General features: G+C 38.4%; 2 protein-coding genes across 5 annotated transcripts in view; one reads left to right on the top strand and one right to left on the bottom strand.

Annotated features, from left to right (window-relative positions):
• The window catches only part of PTAR1 (protein prenyltransferase alpha subunit repeat containing 1), a 50,282-nt gene extending 45,927 nt beyond the window's left edge, over window positions 1-4,355 (bottom strand). For 2 of the 3 annotated variants that reach the window (XM_032307504.1, XM_032307505.1), the window contains exon 1: window positions 4,180-4,355. In XM_032307504.1, coding sequence (XP_032163395.1) covers window positions 4,180-4,265 — 86 coding nt within the window. In that variant the 5' untranslated portion in view covers window positions 4,266-4,355. The remainder of the gene's footprint in view (window positions 1-4,179) is intronic. The other variant, XM_032307503.1, reaches the window with a different exon arrangement.
• An 83-nt stretch (window positions 4,356-4,438) lies between these two features.
• The window catches only part of C12H9orf135 (chromosome 12 C9orf135 homolog), a 166,885-nt gene continuing 143,918 nt past the window's right edge, over window positions 4,439-27,405 (top strand). Inside the window, exons 1-3 of one of the 2 annotated variants that reach the window (XM_032307509.1) lie at window positions 4,439-4,568; window positions 9,585-9,700; window positions 22,366-22,475. In XM_032307509.1, the coding sequence (XP_032163400.1) occupies window positions 22,443-22,475 (33 nt within the window). In that variant the 5' untranslated portion in view covers window positions 4,439-4,568; window positions 9,585-9,700; window positions 22,366-22,442. Of the gene's footprint in view, window positions 4,569-9,584; window positions 9,701-21,291; window positions 21,338-22,365; window positions 22,476-27,405 lie in introns of those variants that run through there. The other variant, XM_032307512.1, reaches the window with a different exon arrangement.

The following is a 27,405-nucleotide window of genomic DNA, read 5'->3' as shown; positions in this document are numbered from 1 at the left end:
AAAGAGTCTTGTCTAAGTCTACCAGTTACTGATTGGTAAGTTAAGATTCAAATCCAGGACTGCCAGATTCCAAATCCAAATTTTTACAACTATGCTATTATTTAAATACATAGATAAAAAATGAAGTGTAAGAAGACAATTCAGACTTGTGGTTTCCTACTCTTCAAATTCAATTTAAAGATGTGCTTTTCCTTACTACTCCCTTACTCCAAAGTTATCACCGGGGCCTAGTCACTGCCTGGGAAGGCTGTTTTCTCTTAGCCAACTCATCCATCCCTGATGTCCCAATTTAGTTGCTATTTCCTTAAAAGATTTATTTTGAGGTTCTCATTTAAGTTAGGCCCCTCTGTTATTATTCCTTCAAAGTATCCTTCTAATTCTTTCAGGCTCCTTTCATATTCTGTGTGTTGGTTTGTTCTACTGGGCCAAGGACGATGTGTGATATGTGCGCCCCACTCCTAGACCTGCACATCCAGGGTCTGGAATTGTATCTGTCAAATACAGGTGCTCTTTTGCTGAATGCATACATGGAATGAAAGAAATTAAGCCACATAGTCAAGGACTTCCATAATCTGACTCTACTATTATCTTCTCAATCACATTTTGCTACTTTGGGTTAATTCACAGTTTCGTGTGGAGGTCCTTGGCTCTGTCTCTGAGACTGTAAATCCTACCCAGCCTTCAATGTTCAGCTCAAACACACCTCCCTTAAGGGCCCTGGCCTAGACACAAAAAGCCTTCCTCCTACGCCTAGTACACTCTCCCAGCACTTGCTCAGTCCAGCCTTTTATCACCAGCTGCCTTGCAAGGTTAATTCACTGTGCATGCAGGTGGGTCTTAGGTCTCCATTCAGGGCTACACTGTGCAATACAGTAGTCACTATGCACATATGGCCACTATGTATAAGTTAATTAACATTAAATAAAATTTAAAATTCAGTTCCCCATTCACATTAGCCACATTTCAAGTACGCAAGCATACTAAACAGCATAGACAGGACAATGCCACCACCACAGATACTTCTATGCCTTGAGTATAAGAACTATGTTTTATACTTCCCATTCTACACTGTGAGGATAGTACCTATAACATCTCATCAACAGTGAGAGTTCAATTAATATTTTAAACAGTAATAAAAAAAATAACTTGGTGGGCAAGAGACTTTGGATATGACCCTAATTACACCATAAACAGCTCTCTTCCACATCAGCATAGGCCTATTTAGTAAGCTACTGCTAGTCCCTGGGTCAAGCCTTCAGTGCTTTTTCCAATGGTATTCTCCAAGAGTCAACCGTACAAAAATTCATATGGTATTTTTCAACTTATAAAGTATTTCACATTCACCATGCAGTTGGCTAATACGGTTTTCTGAGGAATACAGAAATTCAGGTTAAATCTAACATTTAGCTAGTGGCAGCTTAGGGCCAGACATTGGGCAAGGTGATTTTCCTGCATTCTCATCAACCTCACTAGATCAAAAGGAGAATGAAGTTGACAGAGGGTAACCTATCTACATCTACCAGTAATAAAATCCACATCTTAACCAATGTATGTTCGACTCCTCCTGGGTAGGCATTTTTACAGAAACAAAGTCAATATGTTTAATGGAGTAGATGATGTCTAATAAAATTACAATCTATCTTGTGTGTGAAGAAAAAAGGAAAACTAAAAGAATGAAAAACTTTTTCCTATAATACTGAAAAGTATAATTAGGTAACTAACTATTGAGATAAACAATGTCTTTTTTTTTTTTAAAAGATTTTATTTATTTGACAGAGATCACAAGAAGGCAGAGAGGCAGGCAGAGAGAGGCGGGGAAGCAGGCTCCCTGCTGAGCAGAGAGCCCGATGTGGGGCTCGATCCCAGAACCATGGAATCATGACCCGAGCCGAAGGCAGAGGCTTTAACCCACTGCGCCACTCAGGCGCCCCTTCTTTTTTTCTTTTAACCAGAAATATAGCCTATTTATTTTGGAAGTAAGAGGGCTAGATTAGGGGAACAAGTACAGGCAATCAAAAAACAAAACAAAACAAAACAAATTCCAAACCATAAGACATTTTTAAAGATGCCACATAGTAATATTATTGAAGATATCATTATTATACGAAATATATACCACAAAAGCGCTGAAAATTAATATTAAACAATGAGTTAGTTAAGCTACTTAAATTCTTTGCACCTGTATTATGTATCATTTCAACTTTCAAATGCTCAACTTATTTCAACCTTTTAAATCTTTGAATGACCCAAATGTTTATTAGTAATATTAAATTATGCACTGATAGAAAGCATGCAAGCTTTCACCATGAAAAATATGATTGGGGCATTAAAGTCCTTTATGAGTGATCCAGAAAAACTGAGATGTATTCCAAACTGTGCTCTCACCCACCACACCAGTGAACAATCAACCTGTTTCTTCAAATATAAAACACTGATTTTTTAAAAAGATTTATTTATTTGAGAAAGAGAAAATGGGGGGGGGTAAGGAAGTGGGGGAAGCAGACTGCCCGCTGAGCAGGGAGCCTGATGCAGGAGCAGGGCTCCATCTCAGGTCCCTGAGATCATGACCTGAGTTGAAACCAAGAGTTAGATACTTAACAGACTGAGCCACCCAGGCGCCTCTGCTGTGCTTTTTCAATCTACCTTAAAGAAGAGAAACTGTGATCGCTGTATTTATTAGGTTTTTAATCTCTGCTACAATTTCTTCAAGAAAAACAACATCAGTGATGAGAAAATAGGCCATTCCCTTAAACAAACTTTTTTTGAGGTTGTCTCTTACTTACACTGAAGCTCTCATTCTCAAAAAGGGACTGAAAGACTGATATACAAGGCATCAAAGCATTCTTTACAAGACCCAGTACCCACTATGGTTACTGCCAAGAAAACATTCCAACCGCTCATTTAAAAAAAGGCAGCAGCGACAAGGGGAAAAGAAGAGGATGCTCTCAGAGGCAGGTGTGTTTCGAGGCTAGCAGCGTTTTGTTTTTAATGAGGCACTATTACAGGTCTCCAATTGTGTACCGCAGGGAGCAAGACATCTGAGGTCTTAATTTTTATAAGCACCGCTTTGAAGGAAAAGAACCCTTCATTTAGATGTAAGGTTAGTACCTACGGTTTAAAATGCATCAAAAAGCATAATTCATGTGTTCCCGTTTAAAAAATAGAATATTAAAAAGAAAACCTTCACGAACAATTAGAGAAAGTGAAAATAATGTAAAACTGGATTCCATGTATCTTTCTTTTGCGGTGAGCAGGGAGAAAAAGAGAGGAAGGGAAATTAAACATTCTTGCTTCTCCCTCCTCTTTTGTATACTGTAGACATTCCTTTTAATAGCTTCCTTTTTCACTCGTTACACGAATACAAAAGTGTCAAAAAGAATACAGTCTCTTCTGGTATCTTCCCGGAGTACTCCTAGTACCATGCAAAGGAAGGAGGGAGGGAGCGAGACGCGTGTCAGTCCTGTGGTGTCCTACTTAGAGAGGGCGGCAGCATCTGGATACGAAAAGAATTAAAATGTTCCCCGTAACTATGAATCAGCTAATGCTAAAAAGTGTCAAGGTTGCCTGGGCTTTACACCCGTCGCATCCTGTGCCTACAGAAGCCACACTCCTGTGAATGCTCTGTTCACCATCAAGGCACACTGGATCGTCGGAGTCCCTCCACGATCTTGGGACAAGTGGGGCGAGAGTCAAAAGCAGCCTCAAACTAGCTCCAGCGAGTAAACTGGCCCACTCACTGAAGGAAAAGATGATCGGTGACCCCCCCGCCCCAACTACCGGTCCGGGATGAACCTCCCAAGAGTTGTGTTTACAAAGCATCTGCAGGACCACAACGTGCGTGCCCGTGTACCTTACACGAACGCAGGCTGGGGACACACGCGTGAAGTCCTCCGAGTTCCGTGAAGTCCCGGGGAAGGGGAGCGAAAAAAGTCGCTCCGTTGTGATTTTCCGAGGTCACTTCTGGAGACTCGCCCGCGGGCGCGTTCCGGTAGCGGAAAGCGGGCCCTGCGGCGGCCGACGACCGTCGGGCCCCGGACCGCGATCGGTCCCCTCCGGAGAGGGGCGCGCGGGCCGGGACGTGTCCCCGGAGGTCGGCTCCAGGCTCGGCCCCGCCCCTGCCCGCCCCGCGACGACCCCCGCAGCCGGCGGAGGCGGCGGCGCCGCCGGCGCGCGACTCACATGTGCGGATTCCTCCTGAAGGCGTTGGTGATGTCCTTCACCACCCGCTGCACCAGCACCGCCACCTCTTCGCTCGTCTCGGCCATGTTGGCGGCGGCCGCGGCGGCTCGGGCGCGCCTCCGGGAGAGCGCCGGGCGGCCGGCGGGAGTTCCGCGGGGGAGCGCGCGCGCGCGTGTGCGCCGGTTTGGCCGCGCCCCCGCCCCCGCCCCCGCCGCCGTCGCCGCAGCCGCCGCCGCCGAGCACTTCCGGGTCACGCGCCGGCGGCTGGGGCGTGGCGCCCGCCTCCCTCCCGGGCTGAGGCGGACTGGTTGGTCCCCGACGTTTCGCTGGTAGCCGGGGTTCTGAGCGTCCGCGGAGATGCTGCAGATTCCTTTGCAAAGTTACTTGAGGTCGCTGTTTTACACATTTTATTCTAATTTCTGGTTCACTCGGGGCCGAAGAGGGAGGGGTCCTAAAGTCCCTCCCCCGGAGCCAGAGTCGGCGTGAAGCCCCCACCCCGGCCCGGCCGGCCGCTCTCGAGTGTTGTGGGAACCGACTTTGCGGGGCTTCTGCAGAAAGTTTAACTGAAGTGCGGGTCCTCCGGAGCGGTTGGCCCCTGGGCGTGTGGAGAGCCTCTTCGCTGTCTTTGCCCGGGTGCAGGGATGGCGCGGCCCTCCGACGCCGGCCGCGAGGGAGCCCAGTGGGACCGTGTCCGCGACCTCCTCTGTACCCGCGTGCCAGTTTCGGCCTCTCGGCGGACATTTAAAAAAATAATAATCATATTAATAATAATTTTTTTTAAAAACTTAATGTATTAAAAGAAGAAGAGAAAGGAAAGAAAAGTTGTTTCCCAGGCTATGGGAGACGTACAGAAATTTTTTAATGGATTTTCTGTGAGCGTACTTCACTTTGTCCATCACTTGATGTGCTTTGAAGGTTGCGGGTCAGTTTCGGAGGCAGAGATCCAAGACCCTGACAGAGTTTGCTCTTGATAGCCGTGAACCTCGCTACAACTGTTTTTGTTTTTTTTTGTTTTTTTTGTAAGAAAAGCTGGCTTCCCAGTTCATTTGGATTTTGCAGTGCCTTCTGTCAGATGTCCCTTCCCCCTTCTGTGATAGAGAAATCTGGGTGCTTTGGGTTCAGTTCTCTTTACTCCTTGAGATCTAGCTTTTAAACACTTTTTAAAAGCAAGTTCATGGTCTGTTTAATGCGAAATAATGTGGAGCGTTTGAAGGATGGTTGGTGATTGTGGATGTAAAAACCATGCACTTGTTGCAAAATTCATAAAGCATCGAATGAGAACTATGAGTGAGCCACATTCAGGGGACAGTACTCCCCGTGGGTATTGATATAGGAGAGAACGTTAGGGGTTGAAGCCAATGGCCAAGGGAGAATTCCGGAGCCGATTCTGTTAAAGCCCGGGGGCAGGACCCATGGGCAGAAAGAGGTGCAGTGGGGCCAGGAGAAGTGGCCTGTTACATACTTTCAAGTTGAGAGGGGGTTAGGGATAGCCTAAGTCCCTAAGGAATTTTGGAAACAAGGTTTCCAGGATGTTGTTGGGGCTAGCTTTTGTTGGGACATGGTCGCTTATTACTGTCTAAGAAAACTTTTGGCATGAGACCCTTCAAATGTATATTGGTGGGCCATATGCTTGGAGGGTGATTGCCAACACATATTTTGGGGGTTTAGAGATAAAGGAAATTTCTAAAGGAATTTTTATATGTTAAAGTAGAGTATCCTGGGGTGGGGGGGTGGGGGGTTGTCAGGCTAGGATTGCCTTTTTTTTTTTATTTTTAAAGATTTTGTTTATTTATTTGACAGAGGCAGAGATCACAAGTAGGCAGAGAGGCAGGCAGAGGCGGGGGGGGGGGGGGGGGGGGGGGGGGGGGGGGGGGGGGGGGGGGCGGGGGGGGGGGGAGCGGGAAGCAGTCTCTCCGCTGAGCAGAGCACCTGGTGTGGGGCTCAATCCCAGTAACCCTGAGACCATGACCTGAGCCGAAGGCAGAGGCAAAACCCACTGAGCCACCCAGGTGCCCCTAGGATTGCCTTTGCCTTTAGCAAACTATTAATATCAAGGCAATTGAGTTCCCGGAGGAATGTCACTCTGCCTGTTTCAAGGCATTGTCACAATTTAATTTTCTTCTGCCTTTGTTTCCAACATCAGTATGTTGATAAAAGTTAGACCTGCTGTCAGGACATTAGCCTTCTGGTTTTAAAAGAAATGAGCTAGAAGTTTCATGAAATTGTGTAAAAGCAAGATGGGACAGGTTTGAATTCGTAAAATCGAAAAAACCTTAAGCTCTTGACAAGTTCTCAAATGAGGCAGTGAAGTGAGTGAATGTGTGTTTAGAGTCCAAGGCCAAGCCTTACTTCAAATACCCTAGTTACTCTTAAGAATGTGATGTCAGTTCTTAAATGGTTTGGGTTACATATGATAAGTCTTCCTCTTCATTTAAAGCCTTGCATCCTATCCTAATAAAGGTAGCAAATAACTCCTGACTTCTGGGGGCACCATACGAAAAAATACAATTTTTTTTCAAAGACTTTATCTTAAAAATTAGTGAGATTTTAAAATCTTAAAATATATTTAAAGGGACAAAACCCCAAACTTTATCCTTCAATCCTGAAATAAAATTGGTGATCTTAGAAGATAATTCCTCTGTATGGTTCTGTTTATGCCTTCCACCTACACACACCTCGATGCACATACTCCTTCTTTGTACTCATTTGAAAGACATGAATTATGTATCTCGTGTTTCTTCTAAGAGTTCACAAATACTTTTACTCAATTATTAAGGAGCTACTATGTTTACAACTCAAGTTTTTTAGAATTGGGGCATATTAGAACTGTGATCTAATCCCCTAAATTTGCAGATAAGGAAGTAGGTTCAAAGAAGTTCAGTATTGAAATTCATGAGACTTAATTATGATATGTATATAAGAATAGGATATGATAAATTTAGCATGATTTGTTGAAGGAATCAAAGATTTTTATTCAGGGATCTGCAAAATAATGAAATATTGTAAATAGCTTAAATGCCCAATGTTGGGAATTTAGTAAATTACAGTAAATCTGTAAGTTGAAATACTATTTAGTCACTTAAAAGCACATTGAAACTGGAAGAATATATGCCAAATTCTTAATGGGAGATTTATTTATAGGAGAATTTTACTTTCTAACACAACAAATTATAATTTTCGTAATTTAAAAAGAATTTTTAAAGTATATGTTAATAAAAACAAAGATCTATTTGTTAATTAGTTAGCTATTTCTTATATTTTTTTAGAGATGTATTGAATTTTTAAGAAGATTTTATTTATTTAATTTATGCAGAGAGAGTGCACAAGCAGGGGAAGGCAGAGGGAGAAGGAGAAGCAGGCTCTTCATTGAGCAGGGAGCCAGATGTGGGACTTAATCCCAGGACCCTGGGATCATGCGCCCAGAGATGTATGATTTTTTTTTTTAAAGATTTTATTTATTTATTTGACAGAGAGAGATCACAAGTAGGCAGAGAGGCAGGCAGAGAGAGAGAGGAGGAAGCAGGCTCCCTGCTGAGCAGAGAGCCCGATGTGGGGCTCGATCCCAGGACCCTGAGATCACGACCTGAGCCGAAGGCAGTGACTTAACCCACTGAGCCACCCAGGCGCCCCGAGATGTATGATTTTTAAGTGACTTTAAGTGACCTCTAATGTATCTGTGAAAGTATTTCGACAGTCTCCCCTTCCTCCCCACTCATGCTTTTCATATTATAGACGACTATTTGATGGTGGGGAAAAGGTAGATATGTAATGACAAAAAGAAATACCAAAACAGCATACAAGACAACCCTAATTATATATATAAAACAAATTATATGTAATATCAATGTAATCACATATACATCTATATAATAGACCAGGAGGATATAAAATGTAATGTTAAAAGTTGTATCTGTATGATAGAATTACTAGAGATAATTAAGACCTATATATATTCTTTATGTTCTTCTGGGTACTCCAAACTTTCTATAACGAAAAACCTAATATATATGCTGATGGCCTTGCTAGGAAAGAAGACAAGATTATTTTTTTTAAAGAAAATAAATAAAATCTCTAAAAAAAAAAAAAAAAAAGATTTAAGATTTTATTTATTTATTTGACACAGATCACAAGTAGGCAGAGAGGCAGGCAGAGAGAGAGAGAGAGAGAGAGGAGGAAGCAGGCTCCCTGCTGAGCAGAGAGCCCCATGTGGGGCTCGATCCCAAGACCCTGGGATCATAACCTGAACTGAAGGCAGAGGCTTTAACCCACTGAGCCACCCAGGTGCACTGCCAAGGTGATTTTAATGACAAACCTAGTAATTACTTTTGTGAAGAACCATGGAGAAACTTACAATGTTTCCAATTACACTCTGTTATTCTACTTAGATCACTATGATGTGTTGTTTATTTACTCCATTTATTTGAAGTCCATTTCCCATGGTAATGTTACATAAAATAGAGTGTAAATAGTACTAGCTATTATTACAAAAACAATAAACTTCTTTCCACTAAGAAAAAGTGTTCAATTTTAAATGCTTCATAATATTACCATTGTAACTATATAGTTATAATATGCCAAACTTCAATTTTATCACTATCATAAAATTTAAAATCCAAGAACTTATTAACAAATAGCAGAGAAATAATGCTTGTCAAAAAGCTACACTACCAATGTGTTTTTATGAATTCTTAAAAGTTCACAGAAGTAGTAATCATTTTTAAAGTTTTTATTATATTAAATAGCACTTCAAAAAATGGAATAGAAATTAAGAAATGAATTTTAAATAACATGTGCATTAAACTTAGGAGAGTTTTGGTATACCCTTTACCTTAGTGTATGGGTTTATTTTTCCCCAAAACAAAACTTCATAGACAATCAAGTACTACTTTTTTAAAAGTTACAAAACCATGAATACAAATGCCATCTATTCTTACACTTAATTGTTATTGCTAGCCCTTCATTATTCTAATTGTTGAGATAAACAGGAGAAGATGCATATGATCTCATCTTTAAACTATGAAGCACTATATAAATTATGACTTCTATGGATAAAGAAAGCCTCATTATGAGTAATGAGTAAAACAATAGTAAACCAAGACTAACTGAATACTATCAATATGAAAATCTAAAACAGTTTAAAGAAAATTATTATACTGCGATTGTAGTCTCCTAGTTAAAACGTGATTTTTTTTAACCTGACAAGTTTGATAATTGCTATCAAGATGCTAATCATGAAGATGACTTTAAATGACCAGTTAATGCTGATGTTAGAATCCCTGAGGATACAGAAGGGTACTAGTTGCATAATAAGGTTTTTGTTGCTGAGTAAGTGATATTTTTCTTGACATTTGATCGTTTGAAAATGTCATCCTTTTGCTTTGCCCTCTTCTTCCTTCCTACCACAGAGGCCCAAGAGACCTATGATGTAATCTTCAGAAAAGAACAGAAGAAAACGTCTGAGAGAAACACAGAGAAAAAGAGCCAGTCATGGAACTCCATGTGGAAACAGCTGGGGAGATAGGTATGCTTCCATGCTGCCATGAATGTTTCTCATGTATTGAAGATGTCAAATTGTTGTAGGAATTTTCTTGGTAATATGCCTTCCATTGGATGATGAAATGAAAGAAGTTCCCAATTATGAATACATTCTTAGGGCTCTTTTCTGCTTTACATTTTATTTATATTTTAATATAAATATTTTAACAATAAAAACCATAGAGTTAGGTTAAAAAATCATAACTAAACATTTAGAAAGTTAGAAAAGTTTCATTTTGACTACAGAAGAGGTTGAGTCTGAGACTTCTTCAGTAATTGCCTAAAAGTAAGACAAAGCTGTACCTCCCTTTCTTTCATTTTACTTTAGTTAATTTTTCAGCTCAGAAATTTTATCACAAAAATTTACATTATTTCTCCTTTTGTCCTGTTTGCATGTTTTAAGGCAGTGGTGGGACTCATCAAAATTAATGTTAGGTCAAAATCACCCATAGGAAATGCTGAGCCTTCTTTGTTAAATATTGAATTATGCTCTAACTTACAGTATAACATTTATAGAGAAGTAGATTCCCATAGTCTAAGTTTTAGGAAAATGCCATTAGTAACTCCCCAATTTGTCCTGACTTTAAGCACTTTAATTTCTATGGTAGGTCTCCCAAATCACCATCAGTGTACAAAAAGTATAGTGTGAAAGATGGAATACTGGGTTTATAGAAGGAGAAGGCCAAATACCGCTCTTGAGAAGATGAGAGTCCAAGCGTTGTACTAATTTATTCCACGAACTTTAGTGTTACAGTGTATAAGACATTGTGCCAACTGTAGGATATACAATGGTGAAGAAAGCAGATATCATTCTTGCCTTCTTGTGGGACTTACAGTGTGATGGAAGAGATACACAGTATTCAAATAAACAGACAATATGTAACAGCAGATTGTAACACATGCACAGAAAGGAAAAGGAAAGTACCGTGATAGACGATAACAGTGTGGGGGTAAGGGCAGAGCTTTAGACAGGGTGGTCGGGAAGTCCGTTGTGGGTGGTGACATTTAAGCTGAGACATGAAAGATGAGAAGGAACCAGCCCTATGAAAAGCTGGAAAAGAGCCTCACCAGCAGTGGAAACAATGTGTGTGAAGGTTCTAAGAAAGGAGCCTACATGGCACGTATCAGGAATTGAAGGAAGGCAAACTAGTAACTTTGACTGACCTGACAGTGTTAGTAAAGTGATTTCAATCTTGCTGTTACCAGAATGTCAACTATGAGCATGATTGCGTAGCTCCAGTTTTTCTCCCTTTCTATATCCTTTGTGTTTTTATTGCACTACACTGGGCAGTTCACCACGACAGCTCATGTTGCATGGCTGTCTGGGATCCCATGGGTCAGGTATTTAGTCTTGGGAGCCCAGCAGCAAGCCTAGAACTATTTCTCAAAAGGGTAATCTTTATCAGTGGAAGAGGAATAGACTTTTTCCCCTAAACTCTAAAGGTATTGCCATGATTTTTCCCCCTACCATTGGGTCTTCTTGGTCATGTGGCCCAAGATCAGCTTGCCTGGAATCTCTGGGCCCCATTAAAAACTATGAGTTACTCAGTAAATTACTCAAACTAGAACATTCAAATAGAGGATTTATTGCCTCCTGAATCCAAAGTGACCCATATGTCTCTTTCTCAGTGGTGGAGTGTATGTACAACGTGAAACAACTTGGCCTTCACTTTGGTGAAAAGAATTTTGTGATGTGCCCCCAGATGGCTGAAATCTTATCAACTTCATTATGATAGCAGTCCCTTGAATGTTTTAAGGGTTTATTTTCCATTCTCTGTCATATATGTTTTTACCAAAGACTGTAGAACATTTACTACTCACTAATCATGAAGTCAAATACCTCAGAGGAAAGAAAGACTATCATTGTATATTCATAGACTCTTGTATTTTTTTTTCTTGTTGCATATCTCAGATGTAATTAACGGTTGTCTTATTGGTTCAGTATCTTTATCCTACAGAATATCAACTTCACAAGGGCTAGAATCCTGTTTATCCTGTGTGGTGCAGTACCCCTGTACCTTACCTTGCATATAGTGGGGCTCTCCATCAGTACTTAAATGAATGAATAGAAGGATGGGGAGAGTAGGAGAGGATGGAATAGCCGACACAGAGTACTGATGCAATAAAGTGGTGGAGGAAGTCACGTAGGAATTTAATCAGAGGCTTATTCACAAGAAAACTTGAGGCATTATATTTTTTAAAGATTTTATTTGTTTATTTGACAGAGAGAGAGAGATCACAAGTACGCAGAGAGGCAGGTGGGGTGGGGTGGGTTGGGGGGGAAGCAGGCTCCCCGCTGAGCAGAGAGCCTGATGCAGGGCTGGATCCCAGGACCCTGAGATCATGACCTGAGCCAAAGGCAGAGGCTTAACCTGCTGAGCCACCCAGGCAGCCCTTAAGGCCATATTTTTGTGGTTGAAATTTCTCTGAAAGGTCACAAGGAACCATTAAAGGGGTTTTTGGTTCTTTGATGACATCCACTCATTCTTCAAGAATGCTTTCCTTACTTTATACTTGGTTTAGTTATCCATACATATGTAAATTAGCACACGTATTTGTACATACACATCAGTGAGAGAATCCATTTTATTTTTAATTTTATTTTCCTAGCACCTGGCATATTACCCGACCATAATAAGCCCTTCAACATTTGTTAAATGATTAAAGGCGCAGTTAAAGTGCTGCTTCTGCTATGAAGCTTTCTTTGATCACCCAGCCAGAAATGCTCTCCTATATTCTTAAACTCAACTCCATTGTACTTTGTGTAGTCTTTGCTTTTCTATATTGCCTTGTTTTATGGGATTGTCAACTTCATATCCGAACAACATAGTACAATTACTTACATGAAGCAGACATTAAATATATATTTATTGAATGGAGAGAAGAAAATATATTTGCTCTTTTACTGTTAATGTTATGGGTAGCAAAAGAATTATGCGGTGAAAATCATAACTCTTAAAATTTACCATTCAATTGTTGTAATTTCAATAGATTTATTTTATTCTATTATGTTATTTTCACAAATTGTGTGGGTATGGATGGACTTTTGAAAAGAAAAGACTTTTGGAAAAAGTTATAAATATGTAAAGCTTTTCTAAAAACCATTTTTAACAGATACCAGATTTTTTTTTTTGACAAATACCAGAAAGTTAATATAGTTACAAGGTACAGCCATCACCACTATGTGATCCACAACATTTTCCTCATCCCCTACCAAATCAGGTCCTGGTGTTAGGTTTTCACTTCAGATTCTATGGGGTGTTTTTGTTTGTTTATTTTCTTTTTTTTTTTTTTTAGTATGCCATGTAATCTGTTATTGAAAACTGGACATGGTCTAGGGATAATTGAAACAGAGGAAAATAGGCCTTAAGTGAGAGATTTTATGTTAATATGGTTAGGAGCTGGGCTATATGTCATGTTACGGCTGTAGTTGCCAAGGATTGAGTTTCCTCAGGTGTACTTTAATTTTCTTCTCCCCTGTTGACTTAGGTTTCCCTAAGAATTCCTTCTTAAATAGAATCTGTGTCTTCCCACTCTTGCATTTATAACTCACTGTTATCATACTGGAGTCCTGTTGATGTAGTGCTAAGCTGTCATGAGAGAGGAATTATTTCATAATTCTACGAATGACCCTCAGCCATTTAGTGGACCTGAGTCCTTGGGGTGTAAGTTTCAGAAGTATACCTTAGGTTTTTGCTTTTTTTCCTGTTAGGTTAAATGGGAGAGGGGCTGGAGTTGGCTAACTGCCCTTTCCTAGGTGATACAAGGGTCTAGTAACATCATTTTACTTGGAACACTGGGCTTTACTACAGAGAATGCTTTGGGTGTATTTAAAAATGGTTACTTAACCCTTCCCTGTGACTAAAATGAGCAGGTATTTTGGGGGTCATTATCATGAGAATTTGGTAGGGTTCCTTGAGGTAAAATTCATTTGGGTTATCCTAAGATTGGGTCCTCAAGGAGTTTCTCAATCACACTTAGCTTCCAACCATTTGTCAAGTTTATCACTGAAGTATTCATAGCAGATTAAGACTCCAGCATCTTTTGCTCCAGGTAAGCTGATCTCAGCTGTGCTTCTCTGTGTTTGACTGTCTATCAGATTTCTGGGTGACAGTCTGCCCTGTGATCTTAATTCTCTAATGGGTCTAAGAAAAGGCATTTGGTTTCAATTTGTTCATCATTCATCTTGTTGTAAAGATGGGAGTGATGACTTCCAAGCTCTTTTGTTGGAACTGAAACCAGAAGTCTTCCAAACTTCTTTTTAAAGTGCTAAATAGAATGTATTTTAGACTTTGTGAGGTTGTAAGGTCTTTGTTCCAGTTATTAAGCACTATTGTTGTAGCTTGAAAGTAGCCATAGACAATAGACAAATGAATGGGAATCTGTGTATTGTTTTGCTGTTATTTTACCTATTTCTGCTCTAATCTTTACTTCCTTCTGGTTATTTTGATTTAACTTCCTCCACTTTTTATAATTTTTTAATATGGAAGTTTAGGTTATTGATGAGCTTTTTAATATATATTACTTAACATATATTAATTAATAATTAATTAATAATATATAAATATATTTAATATATTGGTATTTATGCTATATGTTTTCCTCTAAGCACCGTTTCCCCTGAGTTTTCAGCATTTTCTGTTTTCATTTGCATTCATCTCAGGGTATTTTCTAATTTCCCTTTTCTTTGAACTGTTGATTATTTAAGAGTGTGTTGTTTAACTTCTTCATATTTGTGGACTTCTCCAGTTTCTGCTACTTATGCTTTATCTCATTACATTCAGTAACATTCTGTTACTGATGTCTTGTTACAGAGAACATGCTTTATATGATTTTCATATTATTAACTTTATTGAGACCTCTTTTGTGGTGTAATATAATGATCTATTATGGAGAATGTTCCTTGTATTCTTGAGAAAAATATGTATTGTGTGGCTGTTAGGTAGAGTGTTCTATAGGAATCTATTGGTCCAGTTGATTTATAGTGTTAATTCAAGTGTTCTGTTTATTTGTTGACCCTCTTTCTAGTCATTCTTTTTAAATTTTTTTAAGATTTTATTTTTTAAATAGTCTCTACACTCAACCTGGGGCTCAAACTTAAAACACCAAGCTCATGAATCACATGCTCCATTGACTGAGTCAGCCAGGCACCCCTCTGGTTGTTCTCTTAATTATTTAAAGTGAGATGTTGGGGATGCCAGGGTGGTGCAGTTGGTTAAGCATCCAGCTCTTGGTTTCAGCTCAGCTGGTAATCTCAGGGTCCTGAGATTGAGCCCTGTGCCAGACTCTGTGCTTAGCCTAGAGAATGCTTGAGATTCTGTCTCCTTTTCCCTCTGCCCCTCCCCCATACGCATGCACTCTCTCTATAAAATAAATCTTTAAAAAAAATAAAATGGGATATTGAATTATTCAACTATTATTGTCATTTTCTTTTAATTCTGTCAGTTTTTGCCCCATGTATTTTGGGGCTTTGTTGATAAGTGCATATATGTTTATAATTGTTATATCTTTTTGATGGGTCAGTCCTTTTATCATTGTAAAATATCTTTGTCTCTAGTAACAAATTTTATCTTAAAGTCTGTTTTTTCTTGACATTAGTATAGCCACTCCAGTTCTCTTTTCCACACCGTTTGTGTCATGTATCATTTCCCATCCTTTTCCTTTCAAGTTATTTATGTCTTTGAATCTAGAATGTGTGTCTTGTATATAGACAGTATAGAATTGGGTTGTGTTTTTTTAAAATAAAATCCGTTCTTCCAGTCTCTACCCTTTAGTTGGTGATAATAGTCAGTTTACATTAATGTAATTACTGATAAAGAATGATTTGTATCTGCATTTTCTATTTTTTTCTATGTCTTACATCCTTTTATTCCCCTGTTCCTCCATTATTGCCTTCTTTTGTATTAAATAGATATCATTTACCTTTTAATTAGCTATCTTTTTTTAGTGTATTTGTGTTTTGAGTTTTATTTTTGTTGAGTTTCTTAGGGATTACAATGAAAATCTTGCCTTATAACAATATAATTCAAAGTAAAAACAATTATAGTAGGGTACAAAAACTTTGCTCATATATTTTCACTCCTCCTTCCTTCTTTGTGCTGTTGCTATCATAGATATTTTATCTCTATATATTGTATGCCCATCAACACTGATTATAATCATTCCTTTAAGCAGTTGTTTTTAAAGTCAGGAGACATTTAAAAAAGAGTTCCAAATTTAAAATATATTTATACTGAATTTACATTTTCCTATACTGTTTTTACATTTAGTTGTCTTTACTGGTGCTCTTTATTTCTTCATGTGGATTTGAGTTACTGTCTAGTGTATTTTCATTTCAACCTAAAAGGACTCCCTTTAATATTTCTTGTATGGCAGGTCTGCTTGTGACAAATTGTTTTTATAAAACAACATTGCGTCAACATTGCAAAACATTGCTTCAAATACCTCATAATAGCGTATTCCTAATTCTTTCCTCCTGTCCCATTTACCATTGCTGTTACTCATTTCACTTACCTAAACATGATAATCATCTAATATACTGTTGCTATTATTTTATTGAACAAACTGTTAATCTGTTAGATCAAATAATAAGAAAGATAAAAGATTTTACTCTCATGACTTTTCCAAGTCTGCTACTTTATGTAGATCTGAATTTCTGACCTGTGTCATTTTTCTTCTCTCTGAAGAACTTCTTTTAACTTGACAAATTCCCTCAATATATGTTTATCCAAGAAAGTCTACTTCTCCTTCACTTTTGAAGGATACTTTGACTGAACACAGAATTCTAGATTGGTGTTGTTGTCCCCGTCCTCCCCCAGCCCCCGCCACACTAAGTATTTCACTCTACTCTTATCTTTCTTGCATGGTTTCTGAAGAGTAGTCTGATATAATTCATATCCTTGCTTCTCTACAGGTAGGGTGGGTCTTGTCCTCGGGCTTCTTCTTTGTTTTTTTTCTTTCTTTCTTTTTTAAAGATTCTTATTTATTTATTTGACAGAGAGACAAAGTGCGAGAGAGAATACAAGCAGGGGGAGTGGGAGAGGGAGAAGCAGACTTTCTGCTGAGCAGGGAGCCTAATGTGGGGCTCCATCCCAGGATGCTGGGATCATGGCCTGAGCCAAAGGTAGACATTTAACCTCTGAGCCACCCAGGTACCCTTGTCCTCTGGCTTCTTTCAGGACATAGTCATTGTCTTTGATTTTCTACAGTTTGAATATGATATACCAAGATATAGATTTTTTTTTTTTTAATTTATCTTGCTTAGTGTTCTCTGAGCCTCCTGGATCTGTGGCTTGCTGTCATTAATTTTGAAAAAATTTTGGCCATCATTACTTCAAACCTATCTTCTGTTGTTCCTTTCACTCTTTCTTCCTTTCTGATATTCCCATTATGTGAATGTTATATTTTTTATAATTGTCTTGCAGATCTACTATAACAGTCCAACATTTTACAATGTCAAAACAAACAAACAAACAAACAAACACTTTTTCTCATGAATAAGGGAAATCAAATGCTAGATTCAGGAACCTCAGTTCAACTTCTTGTGTTTATCCATTCATTGTTTCATTCATTCAACATGTATTTTTATTGACTATCTACTTTATGTTAGTTCTCTGAGTGGCTTTATTTAATGTCATGGCCTTGTATGCATTATGTTCCCTTGAGTATTTCTCAGCAGTGACAACTTCATCACTTTGGTGATGAGTGGGGAATTAATAATTCCATCTTTCATTGTTCATTTCCAGGACTTAACAGAAACCATTTGGAAGAAAAAACATGTAAAAGTCTGCAATGGCATTTTCAGCTTTCACGTTGAAGGAGATAGATGTAGAATTGATGATTTTGCTACTTACTATTATTGCATTTTGCTTTTGAAGGAGAAGTGGCTATGTGGTCATCAAAATCCATCAACAAGTAAAAAATAAGAAGGACTCTGCATCCAATGCAGGTTACATACAGTTTTGGTTATGATGAAGAAATCCAGTGAAGGTGAAATATGTTTGCATATTCTAATGATGTACCATTAAAAGAACCAGTTTAAAAGAAGAATATGAACCACCACAGATGGCTTAATTTTACCCCTTGAACATAGTTCTTTATGCCATATGGAGAATCATGCACGAAAAAGCAGCTCAGTCTTCAGTCTGGAAGAGTCCTAGCAAAGGGGAAGTCTTAATAGGAACAATATGTATTAATAAAGAATACAAACACAGAATTGCTAAATATTTTGACTTACATTTTTGGCTCCATATTGCAACACTGATAAAGCTCTTATTATCTGTGAATATCCCTCCATTCTGAGGGGTTAAAGAATAGTGTGCCTAAGGATGGTTCTCCCTATGGCCAGGAAAAGGTAGATTACCTTTTTAGTGTTGCATTTATTTATTTTATTTATTTTTAAAATTTTTAAAGGTTTTTTTAATTTATTTGACAGACAGAGATCATAAGTAGGCAGAGAGGCAAGCAGAGAGAGAGAGGGAAGAAGCAGGTTCCCTGATGAGCAGAGAGCCCGATGTGGGGCTTGATCCCAGGGCCCTGAGATCATGACCTGAGCCGAAGGCAAAGGCTTAACCCACTGAGCCACCCAGGTGCCCCTAGAGTTGCATTTTAAAAACAACAACAAAAAAAGCTGTACACATTCTAGAATATCTTGCTTTATGTAATAGAATATCTCTGAAAAGGTTGTACTTAACTTAGCTTTTACATGATGAAAAACATCTTAAATATACTGTGGGAGAACTGAAAACAACCTGTAATGAGCCCTTTTGTAATCTATGGAATTACTAATAATTTTTTTTTCCTGTGGGCTTTATTTTTTTTAACTTCTAGAAGAAAATATAGGAAAAAAGCTCATTGACATTGGTCTTGGCAATGCTTTTTCTCAGTATGACGCCCAAAGCACAAGTAACAAAAGCAAAAATAAACTAGTGGGACTAAAAAGGAAACAATGAACAAAATGAAAAGACAACTTACAGAACGGGAGAAAATATTTGTAAACCACAAATTGGATAAGGGATTAATATCTAAAATATATAAGGAATTCATACAATATAATAGCAAAACAAAACAATTTTTAAAATGGGCAAAGGGCCTGAATAGATATTTTTCCAAAAGAAGATATTCAGTGGGTGCATGAAAAGGTACTGAGCTTCACTAACAGGGAAATGCAAATCAAAACCACAAAGAGATATCACTCTCATCTATTAGAATGGCTGTTATTAAAAAGACGACATAAGTGTGAAGAGGGTGTAAAGAAAAGGGAGCTCTTGCACACTGTTGTTGGAAGGTAAATTTGTACAGCCACGATGAAAACAGTATGGAGGTTCCTCAAAAAATTAAAAATAAAACTACTATATGACCCAGCAATTCCATTTCTGAGTATATATCCAAAGGAAGTGAAACCACTTTCTCAAAGAGACATCTGTACCCCTATGTTTATTGCAGCATTATTTACAATAGTCAAAACATGGAAACAACCTAAATGTCCACTGACGGATGAATGAATAAAATATGGCATATATATATGGAACATCCTAGAAACAGAATAGATTGGTGGTTACTAGGAGTGGGGGAAATGGGTGAAGGCAGCCAAAGGGTATAGACTTTCAGTTCTAAGATACGTAAGTTCTGGAGAGGTAACACGAAGCATGCATGGTGACTATAGTTAAATTTGAGAGTAGATTTTAAAAGTCATTACACACACACACACACACAAATGGTAATTATATAAGGTAATGAACATGTTAACTTTATCATAGTAATCATTTTATGATATATACAAATAATTATATTGTGTACCTCAAACTTACCCAATATTAGATGTGAATTGTTTCTCAATAAAGCCAGAAAAAATATATATAAAAGCACACAAAGCAAACAAAAACAAAGGCTACTATATACTCCACTTCCATTGTCAGGCTTATTCCCTAGAAGTATCAATTTTAGACTGTTGATACCCTCCTCCCATAGAATGATTCCTCATATATATCACCTTCATTTCTGGCTTTTCTTCCTGATATATTATAGTGTTTTTACATCTTTTTTTTTAAAAAAAAGATTATTTATTTGACAGAGATCACAAGTAGGCAGGTAGGCAGGCAGGGGCAGGGGAACAGACTCCCAGCTGAGCAGAGAGCCCAATGGGGATCTCGATCCCAGGACCCTGAGATCATGACCTGAGGCAAAGGCAGAGGCTTAACCCACTGAGCCACACAGGCGCCCCATGTTTTTATATATTTTAATGTCAGGTTTCTCCTCCTCCCTCTTTTCTCTCTCCATACATACAACACACATTAAAAGTCTGAAAAGATTCATGTACTCCAAAATATTTCTGGGTAGTGTAGGGTAGATAATTAGTTTTTTGCCTTTTCTCTGTGTTCTCTAATATTTCAATGTTTAGGTATTATATAATTGAACATGATTACATTGAAATGTCAAGGATATTGATGGAAACATTTGAAAGGTTATTTTCGATACTTGCCTTCTGTATTGGGCAGAATTCTTAGCATATCTCCCCTTTTCTTGATGATGATTACACAGGTCATACCTCCAGGCCAAGCCTCCTGCTAACCTGTACACAGCTTCCAAAGTGATTTTTCTAGTACACAAAAATGGCTGGCAATTTTATGCTTAACAGCTTTCAGTTACACTTCATCACCCACTTAAGAGAAATCCAGATTCTTGCTCATGACTGAAGGCTTCCTGTAGCCTGATGCAACCTACCATTTCTGGACTTAATTCCCAACATTAGACTGTGCCAGGATTGCAAAGAGGGTTGAGAAGTGGATCTTATAACCTTGAGGCGCTCATGGATTGTGAACTGGTGCTTAGCTTCGTAGCTGTTAATGGTCTGGTTAGTGCATAAAGCCAGAGCCACCATGACATTTCAGAATCCCAAGTAATTATGTCCAGTGAACAAACATGATTTGGTCAAAATAGGGAAGCCTTCAATTGCCCTGGGAAGAGGCGGTAGCTGTTTGGAAAATAAGAAGAGGAGCCTCTGCTGGTCGTAATACCACTTCCACCTCTGCAGGCGGTGTGATGAGTAATTGTAACTCATGTCGTGTGGGGTTTTTGAGTCTACACAGGCTTTTATGCAAAAATACCATCTCTTACCCATCTATTTTATTTAGTCCTCAAAACTGCTTGCTGAAATCTTACTGGTAACTTCAACTCACATGTAAGGAATGAAACCCAAAGAAATGAAATTGCTGCTTCAAGATTACACAGCATATCTGAGTCAGACCTCACTCTGCCTCTGAATTCTGTGATCACCATGGATAGAACCTTATGGTTTTACTCTCTGATCCAAGATCAAGGAAGTAGATATAAGAAAGATTCCAGGTTCTAGAACTGGGTCTTTCCTGGGCCACCATGAAGCAGCCTCTTGGAACTATCTGTGCTCCTTATTATGACAACCACAGCAAGGGATTGCTACTGTGTTTACCTTGTACCTAGCACTGTGCTAAATGCTTTACATATATTACTACATTTAATCTTGGCAACCCTATGAAGTGGCTGCTTTATATTTCTCCATTATCTGAATGAGAAAAGTATGGCTTAGCTAAGTGGCTTAACCCAAAGCCACACTATGAGTTCGTAGCAGAGCCGAACCTGAACCCAGGTCAGCTTCTTGACAGAGCCCATGTTCTTCTGTTGAGCTTCACAATCCACTGCATGCCTTCGTCTAACAAAATGGTTAGAAGTCAGTTTTTTTAGTCTGGGATAGCCATTTCTAGGATTTTGGATGTCACACGTCGGTTTTTTACAGGGGCCCTCCTCTTCTCTTTTTAGCTCAAAGCCATACTGATTAAATGAAACAGTATGATGACAACTTGTTTCTTCTGTGATTCTCCTCATTTCCTCAACCTTATCTTCTTTGCACTCAAATATTAGCAATCTACTGAAATTGTTTTAAATCTGTTATCATTTAGCTTTAGTATAAAATCCTAGGGAATGACTTTATAGTAGAAAGAGCAGCAGAGTAGAAACAATGCCAAAATAAAAATCTGAAAATCTGATTTCCAGTTCTAATTCTGCCCCTTGCTAGCTACCTTTGCTCGGTCAAGCCTTTTCAACTGATTTGAGGTATCTGTTAACGTTCAGTAGTCAGTGACAATGTTCTGTGTGCCTCCCCTTACAGAACACATGGAAGATTAAACCAGTCTAAGTCAATAATTCAGTAAAAACCAATAAGACAGCCCTAAACACCTGTGTCCTGAATTCTCTCACTTTTAAATTAATTTCTAAGAAAACCCTCAGAGTAATGTGTAAGAATATTTTAAGAACTTCATTGGTTTGTCTCTGGAAAATTAAGCCTAATTGATTTTTGATTTTCAGGTTTTGATTTCAAATAGAGGATAGGTTTTCTTTAAATAGCAGCAATGTACCAATCTCTTTATATAAAAAGTGGATATTTAAGACATACTTAGGGAAATGATTCTTGAACATCTTTCCCTTCCCTTCAGTCTATGAATTGTAATTGTGACTGTTAAGTAGGTGTATACTCTTTAGCTGTTATGAGAGCCTTTGTTCCTGATTTCAGTACCAATACACATGTTGAGAAAAAGCCACGAATATTTTCCTTCTTCAGTCTCCCCCACAGTTCTTTATTTCAGTTCTAAATAGTATCCATGTTTCTTGCCATGACAGATTATACCTAGAATCACTTTGAACTTGCCGAGAGCAAGCAGAAAATTAGTGAAATGGAGCTGACCCCTTGCTTCTGAATGATCGAACCAACACAACGTTCACCTTTCCTGGTAAGTACTTTTGCCCTAGGCCTCGGATTTTTCTTCCTGATTCTGATTTTCTCCTACTTCTCATGGGCTGGGAGAATTTCTTTACATGTTGGCCTGGAATCTTGATTTGGTGGTTATTGCTTTGGATGTAGTACCTGTGAGTGAGCATGATGTCATCCATCGGGAGCAAATGTGAGAGAGAAGAACACCATCAGTAGGACAATGTCCTGCATGAAAGACCTCATTTATCTTGTCAATTTTAATGCACTGCCCCAGTAATTGTCTTGTTGGTATTTAAAGATTTTCATTAGCTAAGTATATAATTATATACATAAATAAAGTCTGACAGTTACTATAAAATCAAAAGGCTTACATCCTTAGAAAAAATGAGTGGACATACCTGGTCTCAGATTGGGAGGTCTTTCTAATAATGTCAACCAAAACAGAAAACATAAATAAATAAGACTGACTAGATTATAGATCTATAATTACTACATTAAGTTTGAAAAACAAAGGAAAAGACTTGGGAATTTATATGACACATAATCAATATTTTTAGTATATAAATAGCTCATGGATCAATAAACAGATGTTGAACAACCCGATAATTGTCCAAGGAACATGTTAGGTGTTATTGTTCAAAGGGAAATATTTTTTTTAAAGGAAGGAAAAGTATTGCTCCGTTAGTGTAATAAAATGTATTTAATTAGTAACTGAAATTGAAATGTTGGAAAGTGAGTAAAGATGGGGAGAGATTGAAGCACACTTATTGTTGGGGTTCAAATTAATGAATCCGATGGCCCAACCAGAATAAACTGTGTATGTACCATGCTCAGTGGCATCAGATATTCCTTAAATTAATGGCATAGAAAACCTATAAGAAAACAAGTCAAAGAGTAACTGGAACTGACACTAGGGATAATCCAACTTGTTCTACCTTAACGGAAGGTCTGGAGACAAGTTTGGGAGATCTGGAGCCCAGACTATAATATGAAATTACAACAGGGTGCTCTTGGGTTGTCAGTAAAATATAAGAATCTTCTTGGGAGCTGTAGCCCTATGGATTCTCCTGCTAATGTTGCTGTGGTTAGTGCAAATAATGAGTGTTTTGTGGATTCATATTGTCCCCCGTCCTACTGAGTAGTCACTGTGCTTGGATGAAACTTAGGGAGTTGGTATCATAGAGTGAATTCTCCTAAAGAGGTGGGTTTTGTAACCTAATTTGAGATGTAATGATGTCAGCCTATCAGCCTTTCCTTTTCCTTTCTTCTTCTTTCTTCTTTTCTTTTTTTCCCCTGCCACCAAGAAGGGTTGAGACTTCCCAAAGGAGTTAAAAAGGTAGCAGAACATAAGAGAAAATGTTAATGCAGTTTAGTAGTCAAATAAATGCATTGTTAATTAATAGCTTTTTATCAAATTGTCAAAGAGTTTTTAAATTTTAATATTCAGTATTCTCGGATACTATTAATTGCCTATGAAGAGCCACCCCAGTTCAACTTCTTCCTTACTGGCAGAATGCTCATGCTTACTCTAGGGTAAAATCCAGACTGGTTTAAGACTTAGCTGTCACTATTACTCTTCCTGGTAGTTCTATGCTCCTTATCAGTGACTTGTTTAGGAGAGGGCACGTCACCCATTTCCCAGCCAATGAGACCTGAAGGCAGCCTCCTATAGGGCTTCTGGGAGAGATTTCCTCATTCTAGGAGGGGGACACCAGGGGATATGATTCATTTCTGCCTCTGGTTATGGTCTTGCTGGGATGTTTATCCTAGAACTGCTTCAGATGTTTTGTAATCCTGAAGGGAGTCAGCCTGAGGGCAAATTCGAAGAATGACATTATTAAGACATTTCATCAATAATCCTGAAATCTGCTCTTCCATTGGTCCTTTGTTAAATGAGATATTTTCCCATATTAACTAGTTTCCATTAGGCTTTCTTTTCCTTTTGACAGAATGAAAGCTGATATATATACCATATGAACATACGAACTTCAGTTCACTGCGATGGAGAATCAATTCGTTCAGTATTTTCACAGGAAAATTTCATGAAACATATAAAAAGATTTTGATCTAAAAAAGCCACTTTAGTAAGAAGTTAAATGATTATATATCAGTTTCGAGTTTATATATGGTAATACTGCTTATAATAGTGAAAAATGGTAGAAACTGAATTTCCAGTGACACAACAATTAAATAGATTTTAGACTAAACAATGCCATACTCCTTTTTCATCAAATTAAAAAGTATTTAAAAATCAAGTAACTCCTTGGCTTACTGTAAATGTGCATTTGAGAAAATCTGTTACCACAAAGAAAATATTGTTTTAGTTGATTATGAATATATCTTCCATTTATTTATTCATGAAACAGTGTTTTGAGGGTAAGCAATGTGCTAGGCATTCTGCTAGGTGCTAGAGGTACAGTGGGTCAGTGCAAAATAAATTATTGGACTCACAGAGATTACCTTGTAGAGAAGGCAATGACCGAGGAGACAAAGTTGTTTTGATTTTCTAGCAAAGGGTGAAAACCAGGGTTGTGTGATGGGCAGTATATGGGTTGATGATTGAAACCATCATTAGGAAGGTAGTCGGGGTGGCTCTTTCTGAAGTGTGACATGATGGATGAAAAATGCTGCCCATGCCAAAAAATGAGCAGAGTGATCAAGGGGTAGATCAGCAAAAACAACAGTTCTAGTGTGAAAAAGAACTCAATATGGAAGTAGAAACAATGCCAGTGTGGTCGGTGCAGTGTATTGGGGATTGGATAAAATAGTACCAATGGTGTTGGAGAGGTAGACAGGATCCCATTCATGAGTAAAGGCTTGTAAGCCACATAAGGAGTTGTGATTTTATTCTAAGAGTCATAGAATGCCATTAAATTATTTTAATTTGGAAAATGACATCATGTGACTATCGTCCCCTACCTGTTGTGTGCAGAATGGACTGTAGGAACAGAAACAAAAATTAAGAATCTATAGTCATGGGATGCCTGGTGGCTCAGTTGGTTAAGTGTTTGCCTTTGGCTCAGTTCATGATTTCAGGGTCCTGGGACTGAGTCCCAGTGCTATGGGCTTCCTGCTCAGTGGGAAGCCTGCTTCCCTCTCTCTCTGCCTGAGGCTCCCCCTGCTTATGCATGTTTGCTTGCTTGTTGCTTGCATATGTTTTGGAGGTTGAATAGGTTTTTCTAATGAGTGTATGTTGGTGGTAGCAGCTATGAAAGAAATAACAAAACAAGTGTAAATCTCAAAACAGGCCATTAAATATGTAAGTCTGGTGTTCAGGGATAAAGCCTAGGCTGAACATTGTATCCAAAAGATGGTACAAAACACTGATTTACTTTTCTCATTTAATCACCTACCACTCTACTTAGAGTCATTCCCAGATGAACACACAAGGATCAATTTTCATTTTTCTCATTGTTACCCCCTCTCCCACCCTAGCCTCCAGGCTTTTTTTTTTTTTTTTTATTAAACACAGCTTTTTCCTCCAGGGTGTCTGATCTATCCTGGAAAGGCTGGCAGTCACATTCTTCAGATTGGGATGCACTGTGGTAAAATGTGGGTAAGACAAACATACCTGTCTTTTAGCAAAACTCTGGAGCATTATTGTGTTAACAGTTGGTAAGAGGAAGAAAGTCAAGAAGGGACAAAGAGGGGGAAAATGACCTCTTTAAGTATAATATTCATACAAAGAGCATATAGAAAAATGAACGCATTCCTGCACTGCTAGAGGGAGTATAAATTCTTGCAACCTTTCTAGAGGGCTCTTTTTTTTTTTAAGATTTTATTTATTTATTTGACAGAGAGAGAGAGACCACAAGTAGGCAGAGAGGCAGGCAAAGAGAAGGGGAAGCAGGCTCCCTGCTGAGCAGTGAGCCCCATGTGGGGCTTGATCCCAGGACCTGAGATCATGAGCTGAGCCAAAGGTAGAGGCTTAGCCCACTGAGCCACCCAGGTGCCCCTCTACAGAGCTCCCTGATACAAAGATCAAAAGTCATAAAGATGTGTTTAGCTTTTTGATACTTAAATTCAATTTCTACATTTTTTTTCATGTGGAAATCATTGTGCATGCAGGAAAAGATTTAGTTAAGGATGTTAGTGGTAGCATTCCTTATAATAATGTAAAATAGGAAACAGTGAATTATTAACAGTAGGAGACATCATGTGGACTACCCAAACATTAAAATATTCTCCTGTCATTAACTTTTACATTGTGGAGTGTTTAATGATGTAGAAAAATGTTAACATATTATTGAGTAAAGAAAGTTATGAAATGGTATGTATGTTGTGATTGCATGACAATATCAACATGATTGGAAATCTTTATACTGAAATATTAATAGTGATGTTGGTATTAATCGTGATTTCCCTTCTTTCCTCCTCCTCTCTTTCCTTCCTTTCATCCCTCTCCTGTCTTCCTTCTTTTTTTCTCTCATTTTCTACAGAGCATGTAGATATAAGATAGAAAAATCTTGAGGTTAAAAAAAGAATTACTGCTACTTAAAGGATGTATCATAGATTGACAGATTGGGAACTCTGTTGTCGATGTGGTGACATGAATATTAGCAACCGTGATTAATACCAAAGAGGGAATTGGCAATGCAGAGAGGGAATTAGACATTCATATTTAGCAAATGATTGTTTTACCTAATGTTCCCTCTGAAAATATTTGTTGACATACTTAGGTCTCAAATGATTGAAAATGGACGTCTGGACTGTGTCAAGTTTCTACTTAAGAGTTAAATGTGATTGTGGTCCTTGTGCAGTGGGAATGAAGAACAACATTCAGATGGGGATACCTTGGGAGCTTAGAGGAGTCTACACAGATTTGCTTGTCCCATTAGTTCATGAGAACTCAGAAATAAATGGTATCGAAAAGGCTTCCCTGAGGGCAAAGGTGTTTGCTTCAGTTTTTCCTTCCATTAATCCCTTTGCTTGTAGAAGCCATATCTGCA

This window comes from Mustela erminea, chromosome 12, assembly GCF_009829155.1.
Source record: "Mustela erminea isolate mMusErm1 chromosome 12, mMusErm1.Pri, whole genome shotgun sequence".
Lineage (NCBI taxonomy): Eukaryota > Metazoa > Chordata > Mammalia > Carnivora > Mustelidae > Mustela > Mustela erminea.
The sequence above is the reverse complement of the archived record's forward strand: the minus strand, read 5'-3'. Positions and strand labels throughout refer to the sequence as shown.